The sequence below is a fragment of the Myotis daubentonii genome, chromosome X, assembly GCF_963259705.1.
Source record: "Myotis daubentonii chromosome X, mMyoDau2.1, whole genome shotgun sequence".
NCBI lineage: Eukaryota > Metazoa > Chordata > Mammalia > Chiroptera > Vespertilionidae > Myotis > Myotis daubentonii.
This window is the reverse complement of record NC_081861.1, coordinates 44,453,914-44,474,436: the sequence shown is the minus strand read 5'-3', so window position 1 is coordinate 44,474,436 and position 20,523 is coordinate 44,453,914. Positions and strand designations below refer to the sequence as shown.

The window sequence follows — 20,523 nt, the reverse complement described above, 5'->3', positions numbered from 1 at the left end:
AATTCAATACCTTGCCAAGTAACATGGATCCATTTTCTTTTGGGCTTGCCAAATGCGAAAAGATCCCTTTTTAAAACCACAATATAATGGTGTGCTATAATTTCAAACAGTGTTTGGTTTGCTGGCAGAGTGGTCATTCTAATAGCAGTCACAGTAGAGTAGAAATAAGACTGCAGTATATCTAAGGCAAAAAGCTGAGGTTTCAGGAGCTTGAAGGTAAAGAGGAAGAAAGAAATGGGGAATGGGAATTGGAAAGACAAATAAGGTTAAGAGAAAATTACTTTTAGGGGAGGGGAAAGAATCTATGTGTACTTAAAACTATGGAATCAAATCCCAGTTAAGTTTGGAAACTCTAGTTTCACATAGAACCAATAACTTTTATATGCAGAGTATATATTTACCTGATCTTGGCTTCAAGCCAAAAGGACCATGTGAAAAACCATCAGTTCTATCATATTCCTAAAAACAAAAAAACAAATAAAACCTCTTTTCTTTCAAAATAATTAAGATCGTTATTCATATCCATTTCAATTTTGAAAAGTATGTTTTTGCATGATTAGTGAAGCAGAAAAGGTCAAATGCATTTCAATTCAAATTGATAATTTCACTTTTAAAAGATGTATAAATATTTGCTAATTGACCTGATAACATAAGCCTTTAAATACTTCTCTCTCATAGTATAAGTAAAATTAAAAATTAAATTACTGAATTCTATAAAATAAAGATATTACTTTTGAATAAATAAGAAATTAATGTCTCCCCCCAAATGAAGTAAACATCGATGAAAAGATGAGTGAAATTAGCAACATTTACTCAGTATCCACAATGGACTTGATACTTAGTGGATAATATGAGGCAAATCTACACATTCATACTAACAGGAGTTGCAAAATGATAGATGATAAATTATTATGTCTTCTATTAGAATGTACATTGCTTCAAAGTGCTTTCACACAGTTACATGCTTGGAAAGAACTGTGGCATACTTTTAAAAGTCTGAACTTGGAGTCAGAAAGCTTAAGCTAAGTCTTAAGCAAAACATTTAATTTCTGTGACTATTTCTTCATCTTTAAAATGGGGTGTTGTGAAGATTAGCTGAAATAACTAAAAGAAAGCCCTTTGTAAATGTAAAGTGGTTAGATAAGGTCATTTTAGGAGCATCGTATTTCATTTGTGCAACAACTGTGAAGTGTATAGAGCAGGGGTGGGCAAACTTTTGACTCGAGGGCCACAATGGGTTCTTAAACTGGACCTGAGGGCCGGAACAAAAGCATGGATGGAGTGTTTGTGTGAACTAATATAAATTCAAAGTAAACATCATTAGATAAAAGGGTACGGTCTTTTTCTTTTTTTTAGTTTTATTCATTTCAAATGGGCCGTAGTTTGCCCACGGCTGGTATAGAGTCTGGGTTTCAGTCACTTCGCTACCATTTATTGACTGGAGTCTTTGGGCAAAGTTATCAGTCTCTTCAGCTATAAAATGATGAGGCTAATACCCAGCTCATGGGATTGCTCTTAGGTTCAAATGTATAGGCAAGCCTTTGTTAACAGTAAAGTACTATACAAATATATATTTTATCATTTTCCTTTCACACATGAAATTGAAGCAACCAGAATTCTGCTGATTCTGTGTATTTTCTGATTAACATGTGATATACAGTTCAAGCTGAATGTCAGTTGAGCTACCTCACAGTTTGCCTTCATTCTTTTGGTTAAAATATTATGAAGTCGCCCTGACCGGTTTGGCTCAGTGGATAGAGCGTCAGCCTGAGGACTGAAGGGTCCCAGGTTCGATTCTGGTCAAGGGCATGTACCTTGGTTGCGGGCACATCCCCAGTAGAGGGTGTGCAGGAGGCAACTGATCGATGTTTCTAACTCTCGATTCCTCTCCCTTTCTCTCTGTAAAATAATTCAATAAAATATATTTTTTAAAAAATATTATGAAGTCCCAGACAAAATTTTATTTATCCAAATGCAAGCAAAATGTGTTATGTAAACAATATGATTTACTTGAGAAAACTGGCACTAATACTCTCCCTGTAAGCATTGATCATAAAATCACAAAGCAATCAGGCAAATAAGTAGTCACTTATATGCTTACAGTTGTTATAACTGAAAGTAAAAGACTTACAAAAGCATATGACAAAGACTAATTTTAGGATATCTTAATTTAAATTATTTTCCAAAACAATGTAAATCATTTTACTTATCATATAAATAATTTAGAAACATGTTTATAAAATTAATGTCCAAGTCTATTTAAAAGTTTTACAATTCAACTCATCCAAAACAACAAATAATCCTAGCTTTAAAAAATATTCAACACTAACTATATAAAAAAATACTACCCAATTAACTAGAGTTATATGGTGAATTTGGATCATCCAAACATTTAGACAAAGTCCTGAATTCACCAAATGAGTGCATGATCATTTATTTACTAATGTCAAAACATGTTTAGAACACTAAATAAAGTAATCTGAAGTAGAAGAGATACTGTTTGGAATTTTAAAAACTTGCATCGTGTTGTAAAGCAATAGGTTTAGCTAAATTAGAATCAACCATTCAAACCACCAGAGTATTTGGTTGAGATCTCACAAACTTTCATCTGCCCATCCTCCCCATGCAACCCAGTCTATGATGCTAGGAAATGTGTATCCTCCTGTCGATAGGAACAACCCACTGCAGGGATGTTTCTCGTGGAAAAAGGAAGTTTCTCTTGCATTGCTTTCAGACCTAATTGGCTATGAGAAAAACCAAAGGTCATTGCACAATGCTTCAGTACTTTGCAAATTTAAAACTTTAAAGCTGTTTCTATAATTTATTTCAAAATATGTATTAATTATACAAAATAAAAATTGTATATATCAAATGCTTTTCTCTGATCCATAAGCATTTCCCTATGAGTAACTTGTTATATTTATTATGAATATTTGTACAAAAATATGGTGGTGTTCTTAGAATTCTTTATAGGCTAGGTTTGTACAAATTAACCTAGATGGCTTTCTAAATTATGGGTGAATAAATTACATTGTAAAAAAAAAAAGATGAGGTTAGAGAGAAGAGACAAGAAAGAAACGTATGTACACATATAAAAACAGAACTTGTACCTCAGATGATACTGGAGATTGTGGTGACATGTTAGCATTATCACTGTCTTGCTAAAATATAAAAATAAAAAGATGAAAAATGAAATTAAAACATGAATGATAATTTAGACATATAAAAAGAAAACTGAAAATTGATCAACTGCTACAGAAAATCTGGAAAATACGGTCTACCACCTTGCTACTCCAAGTGTGGTCTCTGAACCAGCAGCGGCAGCATTCTCTGAGAACTTGTTAGAAAGGCAAAATCTCAGGCCTCACCCAAGACCTACTTAATTAGAATCTGTATTTCAATGAAGTGATTCATAAGCACTTTAAAGTTTTAGAAGTGCTATCCACTCACATATTATTTTCCTATAAATTTATTTCCTTTATATATCACAAAAGAAAAACCTTTTCATATTTCTTAGAAAAGATCCAGATGTTAAAATAAATTTCTGATGGAAAATGGCATTAATATGTTACAATCCAAGGCAAGTGCATGAAGACATGCAAAAATTCCATCACCCCAAATAAAAACATTTAACTGGAAAAATATGTGTAGCTAATATAAGCTTAGAAATAATCACAAAAAATTTAATTGCATAAAGTAATATTAAGTAGCCCATGTTTTTTGCATGACTACTACCAACCAGATACAAAAATCTTAACATTTAATCTTGAATATGCACACCACACAGGACATTTATTCACCATTCAACAAATGATTACTGACTACTTACTATATGTCAGGGACTGTGCTAGACATTAGAAATACAGAAATTTACTAAAATCATCCACTCAAGGATCTCTCAGTCTAGAGGGAAAATAGATTCAGTCATATAGGTCATACAACCTTCTCTCAGTAAAACAAAGAGCTCTGAATGGCATATTTTGAGGCACAGATAAGGGGCAATTGGAGAGATGGTGGCTGTGGTTGAGAAAGGCAAATTTCCTGAGTAACAATAAGAACTGAGTAGGTGTTTACCAGAAAAAGAAAAAAACAGCATTCCAAGAGGAGAGGACAAAACAAAGGCACGGAAGCAATGAAGAGTGCAGAAAACTTTTGAGTAGTTCCCTATTTCTGGAGAGTAAGGTGAAAGGAGGGCAAACCAGGATTTGAGGCTGATATAGGCAGGGTCTTGACTAAGGACTTAGAATTTACCCTCTAAGTGATGGGGAGACATTGAAGCTTTCTAAGCAAGGGAATGGCCTGATCATATTTGTGTTCTTTGAAACCATCATTGTGGCTGCAGTGAGAAAGGAGTGGAGCAAGGGACAGATGAGCAAGGATGCTACTGCAGTAGTAAAGGCAAGAAATGATGAGGGCCTGTGCCAGGACAGAAAGGGCAGATGTGCAGGTAAGGGATGTATTCAAAATATTTCAGTATCAAAAAAAGTATGTCTTGATAACTAATTAGATATTGAGGCAGGCAGGACAAAGTGGACAAAAATATAAAGGGACAGGGAGAACAGCCAAGCTGAATCACTAGAGTTCAGATTTCAGCAAACGTTTTCTGCGTGATTCCATTTCATAAAATTAAAGTTTTCAGAAGCCCTGCCAAGAACCAACATAAAATTAACTACCAATACCTCCAAACCAAATACATAAAGCTTAAGTATCTATGCAATGAGACTATCATTTGAAAAATTCTAGGCTGCTGCATAGCTTAAAATGGTGAGGTAAAAAAATTTATAGTAATGCACAAACTGTAGAAATCTACTAGTAAGTTTAAATGTAAAACAGAACACAGAATTTGTGGAAAGAGCTTAATAAATTCCAAACAAATCTCAATTGACCACTAGGTTGATTTAGGAAAATGTAAAAATTTTGAATTCCTGAATTTCAATTTCAGGATGAATGTTAGAATTCTAAAATCAAACTATTGGAATTACAGGAATTATTGGACATACAGATATTATATGATTAAATTAATACTTATATGATGATGCTCAGTTTTTATTACTGGAGAAAACCCAGGCATTAAATCAATAACAAAGACACTGAAAGATGGATTACATTTTACTCAGATTGAGCCAACTACATATGAAAAATAAACATTTCAAAAACTTGGTAATATTACCCTCTTTTCTCACCTCATCATTTTCATTGCCACTTGAACTCTTCCTTGATGATTTATACTGAAAAATATTTAAAACACATACTTTAATTTTCCTTGAACATGGGCATTCTCTACTAGTAAATTATATGTGAGGTTTATTCATATTTTGTTATTTTTATTAAAGTATGTGATATTAAGTTTAATTACATAACCAGTTTAAATGGTCCTACTACTTACTAATAGCTAACACATACAGTACTTTCTATGTGCAAGGCATTGTTTTAAGTATTTTATGTATATCAAGTAACAATTTCTCCCTAAACCAATCCATTTTTCATTCATTCAGTTTTTCAACCCGACGGTTGTCTTAAATCCTCTTTTTTCTTAATCCACTAAATCCAACATGTCATCATATCACTTGTTTTTATCTCAGACTTACTTTTGAATTCTCACAACTATCATCCTATTCTAGCCCCCATTATCTCATATTTAGTCTGTAATCTCACCATTTGAAAACATCATCTATTATTAAGAAACCTACTGATTTCAGGTAAAAAAACAAAACACCACCACTACATTAAATGTATATATTGGGTATATAATAATAGTAATAGTGATAATAGCTAACACTATGCCAGCACTTACTATATACCAGGCACTAATTGAAATGTCATACATGTCAGACACTGATTGATGTGTTTTACACTTATTAACCCATTTAATTTTCGTAACAACTCTGAGGTAAATACTATTGTCTTCATTTTAAACTTAGGCATAGAGGTGATATGGTCAATACCAAAAAAGGCTAGTATGTGAAAAGTGCTTCTTAGAATCAAGGATATACAAGTATGACAACCACTACTGTGTTCTTTTTTATTTTTTTTATATATTTTATTGATTTTTTACAGAGAGGAAGGGAGAGAGATAGTTGGAAACATCGATAAGAGAGAAACATCGATCAGCTGCCTCCTGCACATCTCCCACTGGGGATGTGCCCACAACCCAGGTACATGCCCTTGACCGGAATCGAACCTGGGACCCCTCAGTCCGCAGGCCGACGCTCTATCCACCGAGCCAAACCGGTTTCGGCTACTACTGTGTTCTTACTTCTGATTCCTCACCACCACAAATAATCTTGCAAATCAGTGCAGGTTAACCTTCTCCAAACACTATTCGTAACATATGACTCTTCCGTTGGAAAACCCTTCTAACTTCTGGATTATGTCCAAATTACTTTGCCTGGCATTCAAGGTTGTATTTAATGGCCCCATTGACTTATGCAGCTTTATCTTCCATAATTCTTCAAAAAATAGATAGCCCACCTGGTAGCTCAACCACAAATTGGGGGCTGAGCAGTATTGGGGGTTACAAATACAAACCTCCTCTGTCTCCACTGTCTCTCTTGTGATTTCTAGCAGGGTACTTGCTCTTTCCAGCTGATCCCAGACAAAGCTACAATATGCTTTCAATCCAATGTTCCAGACTGCCACTGAATGGAGTCTGCAATGTGTGAATAAATCCATTTGCTACCCCACGGTATGATCCCCACTCATGTCACTTATTCTTGGTTTTATTCTACTCCAACAAAACAATGACATTTGGACAGCAGACAACAGGACTCCAAGATGGCATCAGTCATACCGGGAAAGAAGAAACCCATGGATGTCAAAATAAGGGAGCTGCCAAGCTGGAAAGTGATGCAGGATTTTACCCCTAAAGGCACTGTTGGAGTGTTTCTAAGAGGTTACTATCAATGGGTATTACAAGTATGCCAATATGAAGAAAATGAGCATTACTGAGGTTTTCTATTATGCTGGCAGCTTAGGTACTTTTCCACTACTGCCTTTCCTGCAAGGAGCTCAATAGCGAGCATCTACTCAAGTCTCACAGAAGGCCCAGTGTGGAGGGCAGAGTCTGCATTCCTGACCATGGCTTTCTTTGCTGGGCACCCCTGATCTTTGCTAAATGCTTTCATATTCTAATTGAGAATTAACATCCAATAATAGATGATTAATACCAAACAAAATAAAACAAAACAAAGGGACATTTGAGTGAATAAGATAATATTTATTAAGAGTATACTCTGTGGCAAGTGCTACTCTAAGCACTTTACATTAAATCATTCAATAGTTATAACAATCCTGTAGAAAAAAAAAAAAAGATACTATTCTAGATGCCCAGGTTCTTAACCACCATGTTATATGCTTCCATCTCTAAATCCTGAATAATTAGTAGAAATTTACCAGAATTAAAAGGGCTAATGGGATTCCCAGAAAAAGAAAAGCACAAAGAAATAAAAAAGCTCAGCCTCTGCAGAAAACAAAGTAATGTGACTAACGAGGGAAGTGAATTGTGACAGGAAATAAAACTTAGAGAAGTAGGTAAGTATGGCCCATGAAATTTTTAAGCTGTCCAAACTTTCGTTATTAATAATGGGGAGCCAATAACGAAATTTAAGTCAGGAATCTCTCAAAAGCTGTGAAACTAGAGAAGGGAGGGAGCATTAAGAAGTTATTACATCTAACTATTTTTTTAAAAAAAGAAGTTATTGTAATTACCCAGACACAAAAGAAAAATGAGGATTTCAACAAAAGCCAGGGTAACTGAGATGGAGAAGAGGTGATGGATTGGGGAAAAAAAAAGATGTTCAATTAACATCCCGCTGACCAATTAGGTGAGGGAATGAGAGGGGGAAAGACGAGAAGGACTGAGGTATAAAGCTTAGACAATAAAGCAGATAACACTACCACTAACAAAAATAAAGAATAAAGCCCGACTGGCATGGCTCAGTGGTTGAGCGTTGACCTATGAACCAGGAGGTCAAGGTTCATTCCCGGGCCAAGGCACATGCCTCGGTGGCGGGCTCGATCCCCAGTGTGGGGCGGGCAGGATGCAGTCAATCGATTTTTCTCTCTCATCATTGATGTTTCTATCTCTCTCCCTCTCCCTTCCCCTCTGTAATCAATAAAAATATATATTTTAAAAAAGAATAGAAAGGAGCAGACCTGACTGGTGTGGCTCAGTTGGTTGGGCATGGTCACGTGCAATGATAGGTTGTGGGTTAGATTCCCCGTCAGGGCACATGCCCAGGTTGCAGGCTTGATCCCATAGCGGATATGAAGGAAGCAGCCAGTTGATGTTTTGGCTTTGTTTTTGGTTTTTTCCCTCTCTCTCTCTTCCTCTCCCTTCCTCTCTCTCTAAAAGTCAATAAAAATATATATTTTTTATTTTTTAAAAAATAGGATAGAAAGGAGGAGCAAGTTCCATGATGAAGGGCCAGGAAGGTGAGACATACTGAATGTGAAATACGCGTAAGGCACCAAGACAATTAGAAACACAGGTTTGGAGACCAGAAGAAGTTCAGACCCAGATGAATATAAGAGACATCTGGAGTCATAAAAGTTTCACAGAGTTTTTAGAGTAATAAAAAAAGAATGAGACCTTAAAGAGCAAGCAGAAGGAAAGTTAGATAAGAATATAAAAAAGAGAAGACAAATCAGGGAAGAATAATGTGAGGTACAAATCAAGAAAGGAGTTTCAAAAAGAAGGATGAGGTCATCACTGTCAAATGCTACACTGGATTTTGCCTTTAGTAGGTTAATGTGAAGAGATATGGCAATAGCTGAAAGGGGAATCTGGGATAATGGTAGAGATCTGAGCTTATTTATGAGACGGAAGGTAATAAAAAGGACATAGAAAAATGAGCGGATAATTGATAATGGAAAGAAACAAAGGATGATGCAGTCAATAACTTAAATAATGAGACTTTTCTTATTGTTACTTAACTACTATTCTAGTTAAAAATGCCTGTTATACATGAAAACTTAGAAAGATGCTACTAAGTTGTCATTACTGTACATATTTAAAGGTCCAAAACCTAATATATACATAGCTTTGAAAATATTCTATAAGGCCAACTTTTTACTAAGTCTACTCAGCTGTCCTCAGTTAATATTAGTCTGAATAACTGAAGTTTTTTTACAGCCAAACTTAAAAACCACAATAAAGGTCTGTTCAGAAACAGAAAGGTCAGTTCATCTCTGAAGCTTACATTAATTTCACAGGAAAGATAGTAAGTACGCACAAACTCTGACTCAGAATAAAGCAGGTTATTTCACAAGCCCACTTGGCTTCCTTATTCCATTATAAAAGTAACTATGATCATAAATATATATATATATATATATATATATATATATATATATATATATACATATAGATATAGTTAGTCTTTAAATTAAAATATACTATATTTATGAAGTTAGATGTATTTTATGAGTCACTATAATGTTTTGTCACAATGAGAGTGGGGAAGGACATGTAATGAGAATAGAGCCACAGTTGTCCAATACTCACCTCACTAACTACAGATAAGTTTTCTTACGACCCTGGGAAAATGGAGGATGAAACAAGGCTGTAAAAAGATAAGATGCCTCAATGGGTCCATTACTCCAAAAAGGAATACATTTTTGAACACAGGACACCCTTTGTCTGGTTGCTGTACCTGGACCCTGACCCCCTCCAGTTTTTCTCAGGAACGCTGACCATTCTCCAGTCCCAGGAACGGGCTGGGCTGTGTGTAACATCATAGATTAGCCACCTTGTTTTTGGACTCTGAGCTCCTGAAGGCCGGACTATAGGCTCTACCCTTCCCTTTCCATGTTACACTTGTAGCTCGCACCTGCACGTAGCTATCTTCTCCCTCGTGTGTGTATATAACCAGTCAACTGGCAAGGGAGGGTCAGAGCTGAATTTCCAGGGTGACTGACTGCTCTCCCATACTGCTGGCAGTATTAGAATAAACGCTCATATATGATTCAACCCTGTCTCTGCTTAATTGGCTCAAGTGGTGACAGGCAGCCCAGACCCCTTGGTTGTCCGGTTACATAATTTGGCGACTCTGCCGGGACCTCCAGTGGGATTTCTTCTGAGGTAAGTACTGGAGATCCTGCTTGCTGGGGGGACTGGGGGGTTCCTGGGGCTGAAATCGGGACATTTTTACTTGCAACGTTGTCAGGAAGTTTCCTGTGGAGTCCACTGACAGCTCCAGCAATCCTCGTCCTCCCACCTAAGTTGAATCAAGCATTTTTTGTAAGAGAGCAAGAGGAATCAAGTATGCTTATATAGCACGAGAAGCATTGCTGCTTCTTGTCTGGGCTTCTTTGTAAGGAAGCATATACTGCGTAAGGCATGCATTTACTGGGTGAGCCTGATCAGGTCCCGGTGGCAAGAGACCTCCAGAGGTCCTTGTCTGGTCTCCGAGCCCTTAGTCTGATCCGCTCTGGGAGGAGAGACTTTGCTCTGGTTCGGTGTTTTGTTTTGTTTTGTTTTTTAAACGCAGGGCATTCTGAGGTTTGTGACTGGACAAAGAGTATGGTCTAAAGCTCGTCTGTGGTTGTGCGCGCCTGTAAATATTGAACATAGAGTCTCTGTTGATTGTTGCTTTGTGTCTCTTTATTGTCTAATTTAATTTAAAGATGGGGCACATTCCTTGGCTGGGGGCTCCAGCTGCCGAACCCATGGCAGAGTTAGCAGGAACTTCCCAGCAGCTGCCAAGAGTTCTTTATCTCGGGTTACTCCCCGCTCTCCCTTTCAAGGCATCAGCCACCCTTAACGCTTAGCTAGTAAGAGTTCTTGTCTTTCTGTAATGTAACTTTGATTACAGATGTTATTTTCTTTATCTTTTGGGGACTTGGTTTGCACTTCACTGTTTCATGAACACTGGGAATCCTGTCTAGGCTGTTTGGGCTTTGTGCCACTCAGACCTTGTGAAGGTCATTTGCTATGCAGGTTGGTATGAGATAAGATTGTAAGGCTAGTGTCCCAGTCCCTTCTTTTGAGAGTACTCATTTATTTACTTTAGAGGTTGTTTTTGTTTCTGTTTTAAAGGGTGATAAGATCTCTTATATGCAAGATATCATATTGTTACATCATAAGGATTCTACTCAGAAGAAAACAAACATATAGATATGGGAAATAACTCTTGTAAACCCCCCCTCCCACTCGCCTTTTCTCCAGCCTCCTAAAAGTTGTCAAGGTCATGTTATTTTTGTTACAAAATTTGCCAAGAAAATGCCTTGGGTAATAATTGACTTTAAAATCTCATAGTTGTTAAGACATAATGAATAGGTATAACTAAACTGAAGGGTTTTAATGAAGTGTTACAATCTCTCTCTATATATAAAAGCCCAAGCGACCATTATGACTGGTCGCTATGACATGCACTGACCACCAGGGGGAAGATGCTCAATGCAGGAGCTGTCCCCTGGTGGTCAGTACACTCCCACAGCCAACCTCCTGCAGTCCCTCCACCTGTACGGCTGGCCCCAATTGGCCCCTATTGAGACTGGGCAAGATAGCCCCAATGGCCCCCATCACTGGCCAGGCCAAGGGACCCCACCTGTGCACGAATTCGTGCACCAGGCCTCTAGTATAATTGTATTTATCTAAATATAGTTTTCCAAAGTTTTTAGTAACTTAGGTAGCTTAAAACTTTAGAGTCTTGCTGATTTAAGTAATAAAAAATTATTAAATATCTAGGTATTTTGAAATAACAGGATACTGAAATATTAATTGATCTGAGTTTGCCTACTTTGGGCTTCTTATTGCAGAGAAGCTGGAGAATGGACTTAAATGTATTAATGAATATATCGTACATTTTATTTGAAATATATCTCTTAAAAATGTGAATGTATTGCCAATTTGAGAAATGTTAATTACTTGTCACCTAAGATTTTTTTCTAAAAGTTAAGAATTCTAAATAATTGGAAAGAAGTTATACAGTTTTGATAATAGAAGGAATGAGGTATGAAGATGAATTTTAAAGAAAAAAAGAAAGTAGGTTATTCTAAAACTGGTTATTTCTAAATGGATACAAAGGTTTGTGAAAATCACAGAAGGGTTGTGAAGAGAAATCTTAAAAGGAAATTACAGGTATACTAAATCATATATCTAAAGTAAACTAATACAAAATTTGTTTGGTTCTCTTCCAGTCTGTTAAAAGGGAAGGGTCCCATGTGAATTGCATTGTAATTAAATCTATAACTGTGTCATTTAAAATTCTTTGGTCATTTACAGACGGTCATTGTTTTACTCTGATACATTTACAAAAATGTTACATCTTCTGAAAGATCCATGGAAAAGAATCTGATTTATCGTAAGCTACATATCTTGGAGAATAAACTTTCAGATCATCCCCTCGAACTGGATGAAAATTAGTAGAACTCCATAGAGTATCTGGATATATATAAACACTGGCAAGAAAAATCAGGAAAAAAGAATTTGACTATAGGACTGAATGAATTAAAAATAATTATAGCTTTTATAATTTTTTGAAAGTATTACTGATTTTTAACCGTCTTGTTTTCCAGACATAAGAAAATTTGTTTCTTTTCGTAAAGCACTTTAATAAATTATACTTTCATAAGCAATATTGAGGCATTTATATTTTTCTCCCTACCTGATTTGGAAACTCTTAATGAATATTATTGTTCTCATGGCAATGTGTTTGTTTGCATAAATCCAATAAGAATCTGTTTTCTTCATAACAGGACACAAGGCAGTTTCCAATTGTGGTTTTATTAACCAGCACTCTGCTAGAATGTCATGTCTGAGAGAGACATCCTGGGACTCTGGATGTTACCAGAAAGCTCTCAGGAATGAAGACTGACTTTGAAACCGATAAGCCCCTTAGATAAATAGCCTGGCACCCTGCTTGGTCACATGGTTCATGGCAATCTTTCCAGGTAAGGAATGAAGGTTACTTTCCTGATAGCAAGAAGGAACCTCAAGACACCTGTGGGGACCTCAACAACTTGAGGAATTTACCCAACCCTATTGGTATTGCAGGCAAAGTCTGATGGCAACTGTGCAGCTTGGCTTCTTTGCCCTGAGAGTTAACTTTGTGAGATCCCGCAAAGCAGATTTTAAAAGCCTATATAATCAATTGCCATTCCTGTTGTGTTTATGCAAATTAATCAGGCCAAACTGGAACTCAACTTAATACAGTAAACAGATTAGTCTTGATTTGGCTCTTTGATGAAAATGAGGGTAATCTGAGGGAGAAAAATTGTGTTTCAATGGAAACCATAATACCCAATTGTAGGTAATGAACTCCAATGCAGTTAACTGTCTTCAAAGTTTTTTTTTTAAATATATATTTTATTGATTTTTTACAGAGAGGAATAGAAAGGGATAGAGAGTTTGAAACATCGATGAGAGAGAAATATCGATCAGCTGCCTCCTGCACACCCCCTCCTAGGGATGTGCCCACAACCAAGGTACATGCCCTTGACCGGAATCGAACCTGGGACCCTTCAATCCGCAGGCTGACGCTCTATCCACTGAGCCAAACCGGTTAGGGCTTCAAAGTTTTTTTTAAGGTTTGTCTGTGTATGCCATACAGACCTCAGCACCTGATGACATCACCAGAGATGTTCTAACAGCAATCTATCAGATTGTCACTGTGTGATTTCATTCCAGCAGAAGCCTTACATCTGGAAATCTTTTCACCTGGTTTATGATTTACTGTATACATGAACCCTTATGTTTTCTGTTCTTCTGTTTCATAGAATGTATGCTTATGTCCCTGCTTAACTAACTGATTACTCAAATAGTATGGGCCTCACTGTAGAAGCCATCTGCATCACTGTGTCCTAAAAATAAGACAACAGTTTGGACTCATAAGTAAGTCAATGAAACATGAATGGTCTATCGGCCTCACTTAAAATTACTTTCCCCTTTTTGGCTCCCTTTTTCACTTGTCAGACAGGGAGGACTTCAGGATTCTACCACCCATCAACAGGAAGTAGTAAAGAGATCCGACGCCCCTTTTCCCTAAAAGAATCCAGAGCCAAAATCCATAAAGGAAAATTTAATAGGCCAGGACTGATACAGTTCAACAAGACATTTTCCATATAAAACTAATCTCATAGATATGAGATGATAACACTAACAGGGGGGAAATGAGAGTGAGGACGGACATGCAATGAGAATAGAGCCACAGGTGTCTAATAATTAATAAGAAGTTTTCTTACAGACCCTGGGAAAATGGAGGATGAAACAAAGCAGTAGAAAGATAAGATGCCTCAATGGGTCCATTACTCCAAAAAGAAATACATTTTTGAGCACAGACCAAGGACATGACACACTTAGATCTGGTTGCTGCACCTGGACCTTGACCCCCTCCAGGAGTTTTTTTCAGGAACACTGACTATTCTCCAGTCCCAGGAATGGGCTGAGCTGTTTGTAACATCATAGAAGATTAGCCACCTTGTTTTGGTACTCTGAGCTCCTGAAAGCTGGACTGAAAAGTCTACCCTCCCCTTTCCATGTTACACTTGTAGCTCGCAGCTGCACATAGCTATCTTCTCCCTCTTGTGTGTATATAACCAGCTAACTGGCAAGGGGAGGTCAAACCAGATCTTTGTGGGTGACCTACTGCTCTCCCATACTGTTGGCATTATTGGAATAAATGCTCATATATGATTCAACCCTGTCTCTGCTTAATTGGCGCAAGTGGTGACAGGCAGCCCAAGACCTCTTGGTTGTCCAGTTACAACAATAGTAATGAGATACATTTCAAGGCAAATATAAGTGACATTTCAAGAAATCAAATAATCCTTAAAAGTAACTAAGTATAGTTAGTCTAACGTTCTTTAACTTTTTTGGTTTAAAAGTCAATTGTCAAATACATTCAGAAAATTCATGTGCTATCATTTTTATAAGAAATTAAAGCTATTCATTTATATGAAAAATAATTTATAAAGAGGTTTGATTTTCATATTTTATTGTGTATCTTATTAAAACAATATGAATTCATTTCTGTAAAAGATTTTAAAATAAAGTAATGTCTTTCTTAGATTAGCTTTACTTTGAGAAATGCAGTGATTTTATTTTGGCAACAAGAGCATTAAATTGTATTTACTAGAGTAGTACATGACAGTGGCCAGGGAATCTGAAAGAGTTAATGTGACACTCCTACAGTGATTTACTTACTCATATAATCTGACCAAATTTAGCTTCTTGCTCACATAATCTGGCCAATATGTTGAAACATTTTTTACCTAGTTTCAGGGGCTTCTCTAAAAAACATACTACTCAAAATTACTCTTGGCAACTAGAAGTGATAATTGAGCGACACACACACACACTTTTAATAAATATACTGAATAACAGCACCATAAATAATTTACCATGTAATACAAAGAAATCCCATGGCTCAGTCATTTATATGCACTAAGCAAAAACTGCACAAAGCTCTGTATGTTTCATAACATAGCAAAGCAAAAGAAACCATTCCCTAAGCGACCTCAGTGATAATTTGATATAAATCTCTGGAGTAGCATATTTTAATATTTAATTAACTATAAATCCAGATTTATTTCAGTAATTTATCTTATGAATAACCCTTTGGATTATCAGAAGATAGGTAAATAAGAGAACTTGTTTTTGAAAGAAAGACACTTCATGGAAATCAATGATATTTTTATTAGATTATTACAGTTAAATGCTTCAATGATATTTTAATCATGAAAATACTGGACATTCTGAATAATGGTTTATACTTAACTTAGAGAGTAGTATCTGAACTTTATAATTATTTTTACATTTTAGGAAATAATAGTTCAATTTTGTTCAAGTGTCCTAATACTGACATCTTCTGACTACTGAGGAGAACTACAGATCTCAAAATATTTCCTAGTGACTGAAGCTTACCTTTGTATGGAAGAAATAAGCATTTGTTGAATAATAATTATGTAATGGACACTTCAAAGATTATTTTATTTGATCTCTTAGCAACTTATAAAATAACAATATTATAGGACAGTGGTTCTCAACCTTCTGGCCCTTTAAATACAGTTCCTCATATTGTGACACAACCATAAAATTATTTTCATTGCTACCTCATAACTGTAATGTTGCTACTGTTATGAATCATAATGTAAATATCTGATATGCAGGATGGTCTTAGGCGACCCCACTGAAAGGGTTGCTCGACCGCCAAAGGGGTCGTGACCCACAGGTTGAGAACCAGTTATAGGAGGTATGTTTAAGCCATCCTATCTAATAAAAGACAAAAAGGATAATTAACCATACCTCCGCGACACTTCCCATTGGCTAATCAGGGAGATATGCAAATTAACTGCCAAAGAAGATGGCGGCTGGCAACCACGCAGCTGAAGCGAGCATGAGGTTTGCTTGCTCCAGTGATGGAGGAAGCCAAGGTTCCCAGCCTGCCGCAGCCCAGCTCTGAGCTCCAGATACAACAATGTTTCAATTATAGAAGCTAAAAAAACCCAGATACCTGCTTTCAGCCGGCTGCGGCCTCAGAGCTGGGAGCGCCAGTGACAGCAACAGAGTTTCAATTATAGAAGGTAAATAAATCCCGGAATTAAAAAAAAGAAGAAGAAAAGGAGAGGCTGGAAGCTTCAGTCGCAGGCCAGCCTGAAAACAGCCCTCATCCCCTCACCCAGACTGGCCAGGCAACCCAGCGGGGACCCCCAACCTCAAGGGAGTGTGGCCAGCCTGAAAACAGCCATCAGCCCCTCATCCAGGCTGGCCAGGCACCCCAGTGGGAACCCCCACCCTGAAGGGGGTGTGACCAGCTGCAAACAGCCATCAGCCGTCACCCAGGCTGTCCAGGCACCCAAGCAGGACCCCCACCCTGATCCGGGATACCCTTCAAGGCAAACCAGCTGGCCTCCACACATGCACCAGGCCTCTATCCTATATTGTAAAAGGGTAATATGCAAACTGACCCTAACAGCAGAACAACTGGGAATGACTGGTCACTATGACACACACTGACCACCAGGGGGCAGACGCTCAATGCAGGAGCTGCCCTCTGGTGGTCAGTGTGCTCCCACAGGGGGCAGCTCTGCTCAGCCACAAGCCAGGCTGATGGCTGCCAGTACAGCGGTGGTGGTGGGAGCCTCTCCTGCCTCCTCAGCAGCGCTAAGGATGTCTGACTGCAGCTTAGGTCTGCTCCCCGCTGGCTAGTTGACATCACCCGAGGGCTGCCGGGCTGCCAAAGGGATGTCTGATTGCCATCTTAGGCCCAATCCCCCGGGGAGCAGGCCTAAGCCAGCAAGTGGTCATTTCCTGAGGGGTCCCAGACTGTGAGAGGACACAGGCTGGGCAGAGAGACTCCCCCCCCCCCGCCTGAGTGCACAAATTTTCGTGCACCGGGCCTCTAGTAAAAAATAAAATACTTATCAACAAATTATGCTATTAATCAAATTATTGTTTAAAGGGTCACTAAAACCTCTATTAAGACTTTATTGAGAAGTTCACCTGTAAAATATTTTTAAAACAATAAAATGCATTGATTTGAAAGTGTTTATTCATTGCTATTAAGCTATCTACATTAAGTAAACAGGCAGCATAGCATACAATGGGTTCAAATCATGACTTAGATGCTTATTAGCTAAGTGACTGGAACATCGTCTCTCTGTGTCTTAACTTCCCCATCTGTAAAATAAAACTGATAATAATTGTCTTATTTAATAGGGTTGTTATGAAGATTACATAGGTCAATATTTTTAAAATACTTAGTGTCTGGCACTTAAGTGTTTTGATAAATAGACTTTGTATGCTTTTATTATACCAGTAAATTAAATGAATATAGTAAAATCTCTTTTATTAGTTAGAAATACTAAAATTTGTCCCACATCATCAGCCATTCATTAAGTCTTATCTATTACATTTTATTGAATGCCTCTGTTCAAAGCTCCATAAACTAAAAGAGAGGACTTTAAAATAAATGCCAATATATAAATATAACTACAGATCTGTAAAAGGTTGGGATAAATAGATTTCACCATTACTGAACAGGATTCTGCTTAGAATGTCTTTCCCTCTTCCCTATGTATTATTTCTTCATTATCTCTCACATTGACCAGTAACATGAAGCTCATTAAAAATATTCAGCAATTATTTGCTGAAGGATGAAATTTATCACTGAGCCACACTTGCTGGGCAATTATTATTATTATTAAATAAAAATTAGGCTTTGGGAAACAGAAAAGGTGAACAAAGACAACAGAATTTGTTATTCATGGGTGAGAAGCTTGTTTGAACTGTTCATTTGAGTCAGAAATTCCAATAATGGATTCTAACTTGAACTAAAGATTATTCCAATTCCAATGACTGGCATCTGCAAATTAGCAGACCTAAACCACAAATAGATAATATGACAATATTTACAAATGTCTACACAGTAAAATTACATTAAAACTATGCTAACTAAAAATTTGGGATACACAGACATCAGGGGGGTGAAGGCATGAACTTGAGTGGGGTGGGGGGAGAATAGGGGGAATAAGGACACATATGTAATACCTTAATCAATAAAGAGAAAAAAAAATTTGGAATAATCAAGATGGTCTAAGCTTTTAATTTAAAGGATCACGTTAAGAAATCTACTAATGTAATAAGAACAAAAGAAAATGGCAGGGGAAACACTTTTAATCATTTTTTAGAACCACATAAATAGCATGTATTTACATAGAAACAATTAAATGTTAATTGCAAATACATGCTATTTATTGAAACAAATCCAATAATTGACCTTCTTGGGGCAATTCTTTTAAAACATCTACACTAATAAAAGAGAAAGATGCAAATTGACTGTACCTTCGTGACACCCACCAGCCAATCAGGAGTGAGTATGCAAATGAACCCAACAAAGATGGTAGGTTAATTTGCATATGCAGTCGCCGAGTGGCCAGGGGCAGGGTGGGACGCAGGCGTTCCACACCACCCCAGCTGCTCCTGGCCTCTGGGCAGCGTGGGAAGGCGAAAAGGCAGCTCCAGCCAGAGCGAAGGCAGTGCCGGCAGCCAGGGAAAGAAAGGCCCATTCTTGCATGAATCTTCGTGCATTGGGCCTCTAGTTACTACATATTGCTACAACCAACAGTGTAAAACATTACATCTTTCTTGTAAAGAATTTGACAAACCACAATTCAGATTGATCTACTCATTCTTAATTATTTTGAATTACTGAAATATTAATGGATATAACTGGACCATGTTATCTGTATCACATACATGTAAAAAATTAAGATAAAATGACACATTTACTATATTGTAACCAGAGTTACATTCTACCTTATTAGCATAAAACGAAACTGATAAGATCAAAACTAATTACAAAGTAAATTTTACAACTTTAATAAAGTACCTTGAAATATTCTTTTCTAATCTGTTTGCTCCGCCTCCTTTCTTCACTCTGCCAGATTATAGGTTGAGATTCTGGCCACGGTTGTTCATCTGTTTGATCTTTCTGATTTTCTAAGGGCTATAATAAGATAATTGCTTTTAACTAAGTAAATAAGAACAAAATAATAGATATTATAATAATTTCATTTCCTCTTACCTGCCATGTGAGTGGTGATAATGGTGAATTAACTTCATCTGCTGAGACACTAAAAAATTAAAGATGCCTTAATATGTTAAAATATTTAGAATTACCCTTAGGTATACATTATGAATATGATATTATACACAGGATCTTAGCCAAAAGGCCGAGAAGTAATGCATATGATTTTATAAAATTGTCTTTTCTTTTCTACCAGAAATCTAAAGAATTTACTCATGCCTATGCTTTGAACTAATAATATAAAACTTAAAGTTGACAAAAACACATTTACTTCCCCTATTATAATCCTTAAAAAAAAAACATCAAAATGGGCCTACTTAATGTCACCCTAAGCATAGGACTACTCTAAGGACTTTTCAGAGGCCAGAAGAAATATAATATCTAGAGACATAAAAAGAACATATAATATTTATTATATCAAAATTATTACCCAGAACTACAAAAAGAAAATCAAGTAATTTTTTTTGCTTATTGAATTACTGATTATGAGCCTGTAACATTTCATTCTGAAACATAGGGCAATGGTAGAAATTCTTTTTATCTAGTTTATTTGTGGAGTAAGGTAAACTTCATGGAATTGTTAGATAGCAGATTTGAACAAGGAATTCCTTTAGAAAAAATACACAAACTAATGCCTACTAGTATTATTCAACACTGTTATGAAACTTCTGTACAGTACAGTAAGAAAAGAACATTTAAAAATTAGAAAGAAACAAATTTCTGAAATTTATAGAAAATTTAATTGCTTAAGGGGGAAAAATATAAAAAGTCTATTATTAACAGAAGTTATAGAAAAATATACAAAAGTTAAGAGCTTTCCTATATGTTAATTATAACAAGTTATCCTATATAATAAAAGGCTAATATGCAAATTGACCGAACAGCAGAACAACCGGTCGCAATGACGTGCACTGACCACCAGGAGGCAGATGCTCAATGCAAGAGCTGCCCCCTGGTGGTCAGTGCACTTCCACAAGGGGAGCGCTGCTCAGTC

The 20,523-nt window shown here is 36.7% G+C and overlaps 1 protein-coding gene and 1 non-coding gene across 3 annotated transcripts in view; both read right to left on the bottom strand.

The window, feature by feature from the left end:
- LRCH2 (leucine rich repeats and calponin homology domain containing 2) overlaps positions 1-20,523 on the bottom strand; it is a 110,234-nt gene that overhangs the window by 10,799 nt on the left and 78,912 nt on the right. For both annotated transcript variants that reach the window (XM_059678606.1, XM_059678607.1), the window contains 5 exons: positions 19,527-19,575; positions 19,332-19,448; positions 5,184-5,228; positions 3,111-3,161; positions 402-459 (listed from right to left, as the gene is read on the bottom strand). In XM_059678606.1, coding sequence (XP_059534589.1) covers positions 402-459; positions 3,111-3,161; positions 5,184-5,228; positions 19,332-19,448; positions 19,527-19,575 — 320 coding nt within the window. The remainder of the gene's footprint in view (positions 1-401; positions 460-3,110; positions 3,162-5,183; positions 5,229-19,331; positions 19,449-19,526; positions 19,576-20,523) is intronic.
- On the bottom strand, positions 2,651-2,779 carry LOC132225436 (small nucleolar RNA SNORA35). Its single transcript, XR_009450935.1, has one exon. It is a non-coding gene; the product is annotated as a small nucleolar RNA SNORA35 (small nucleolar RNA).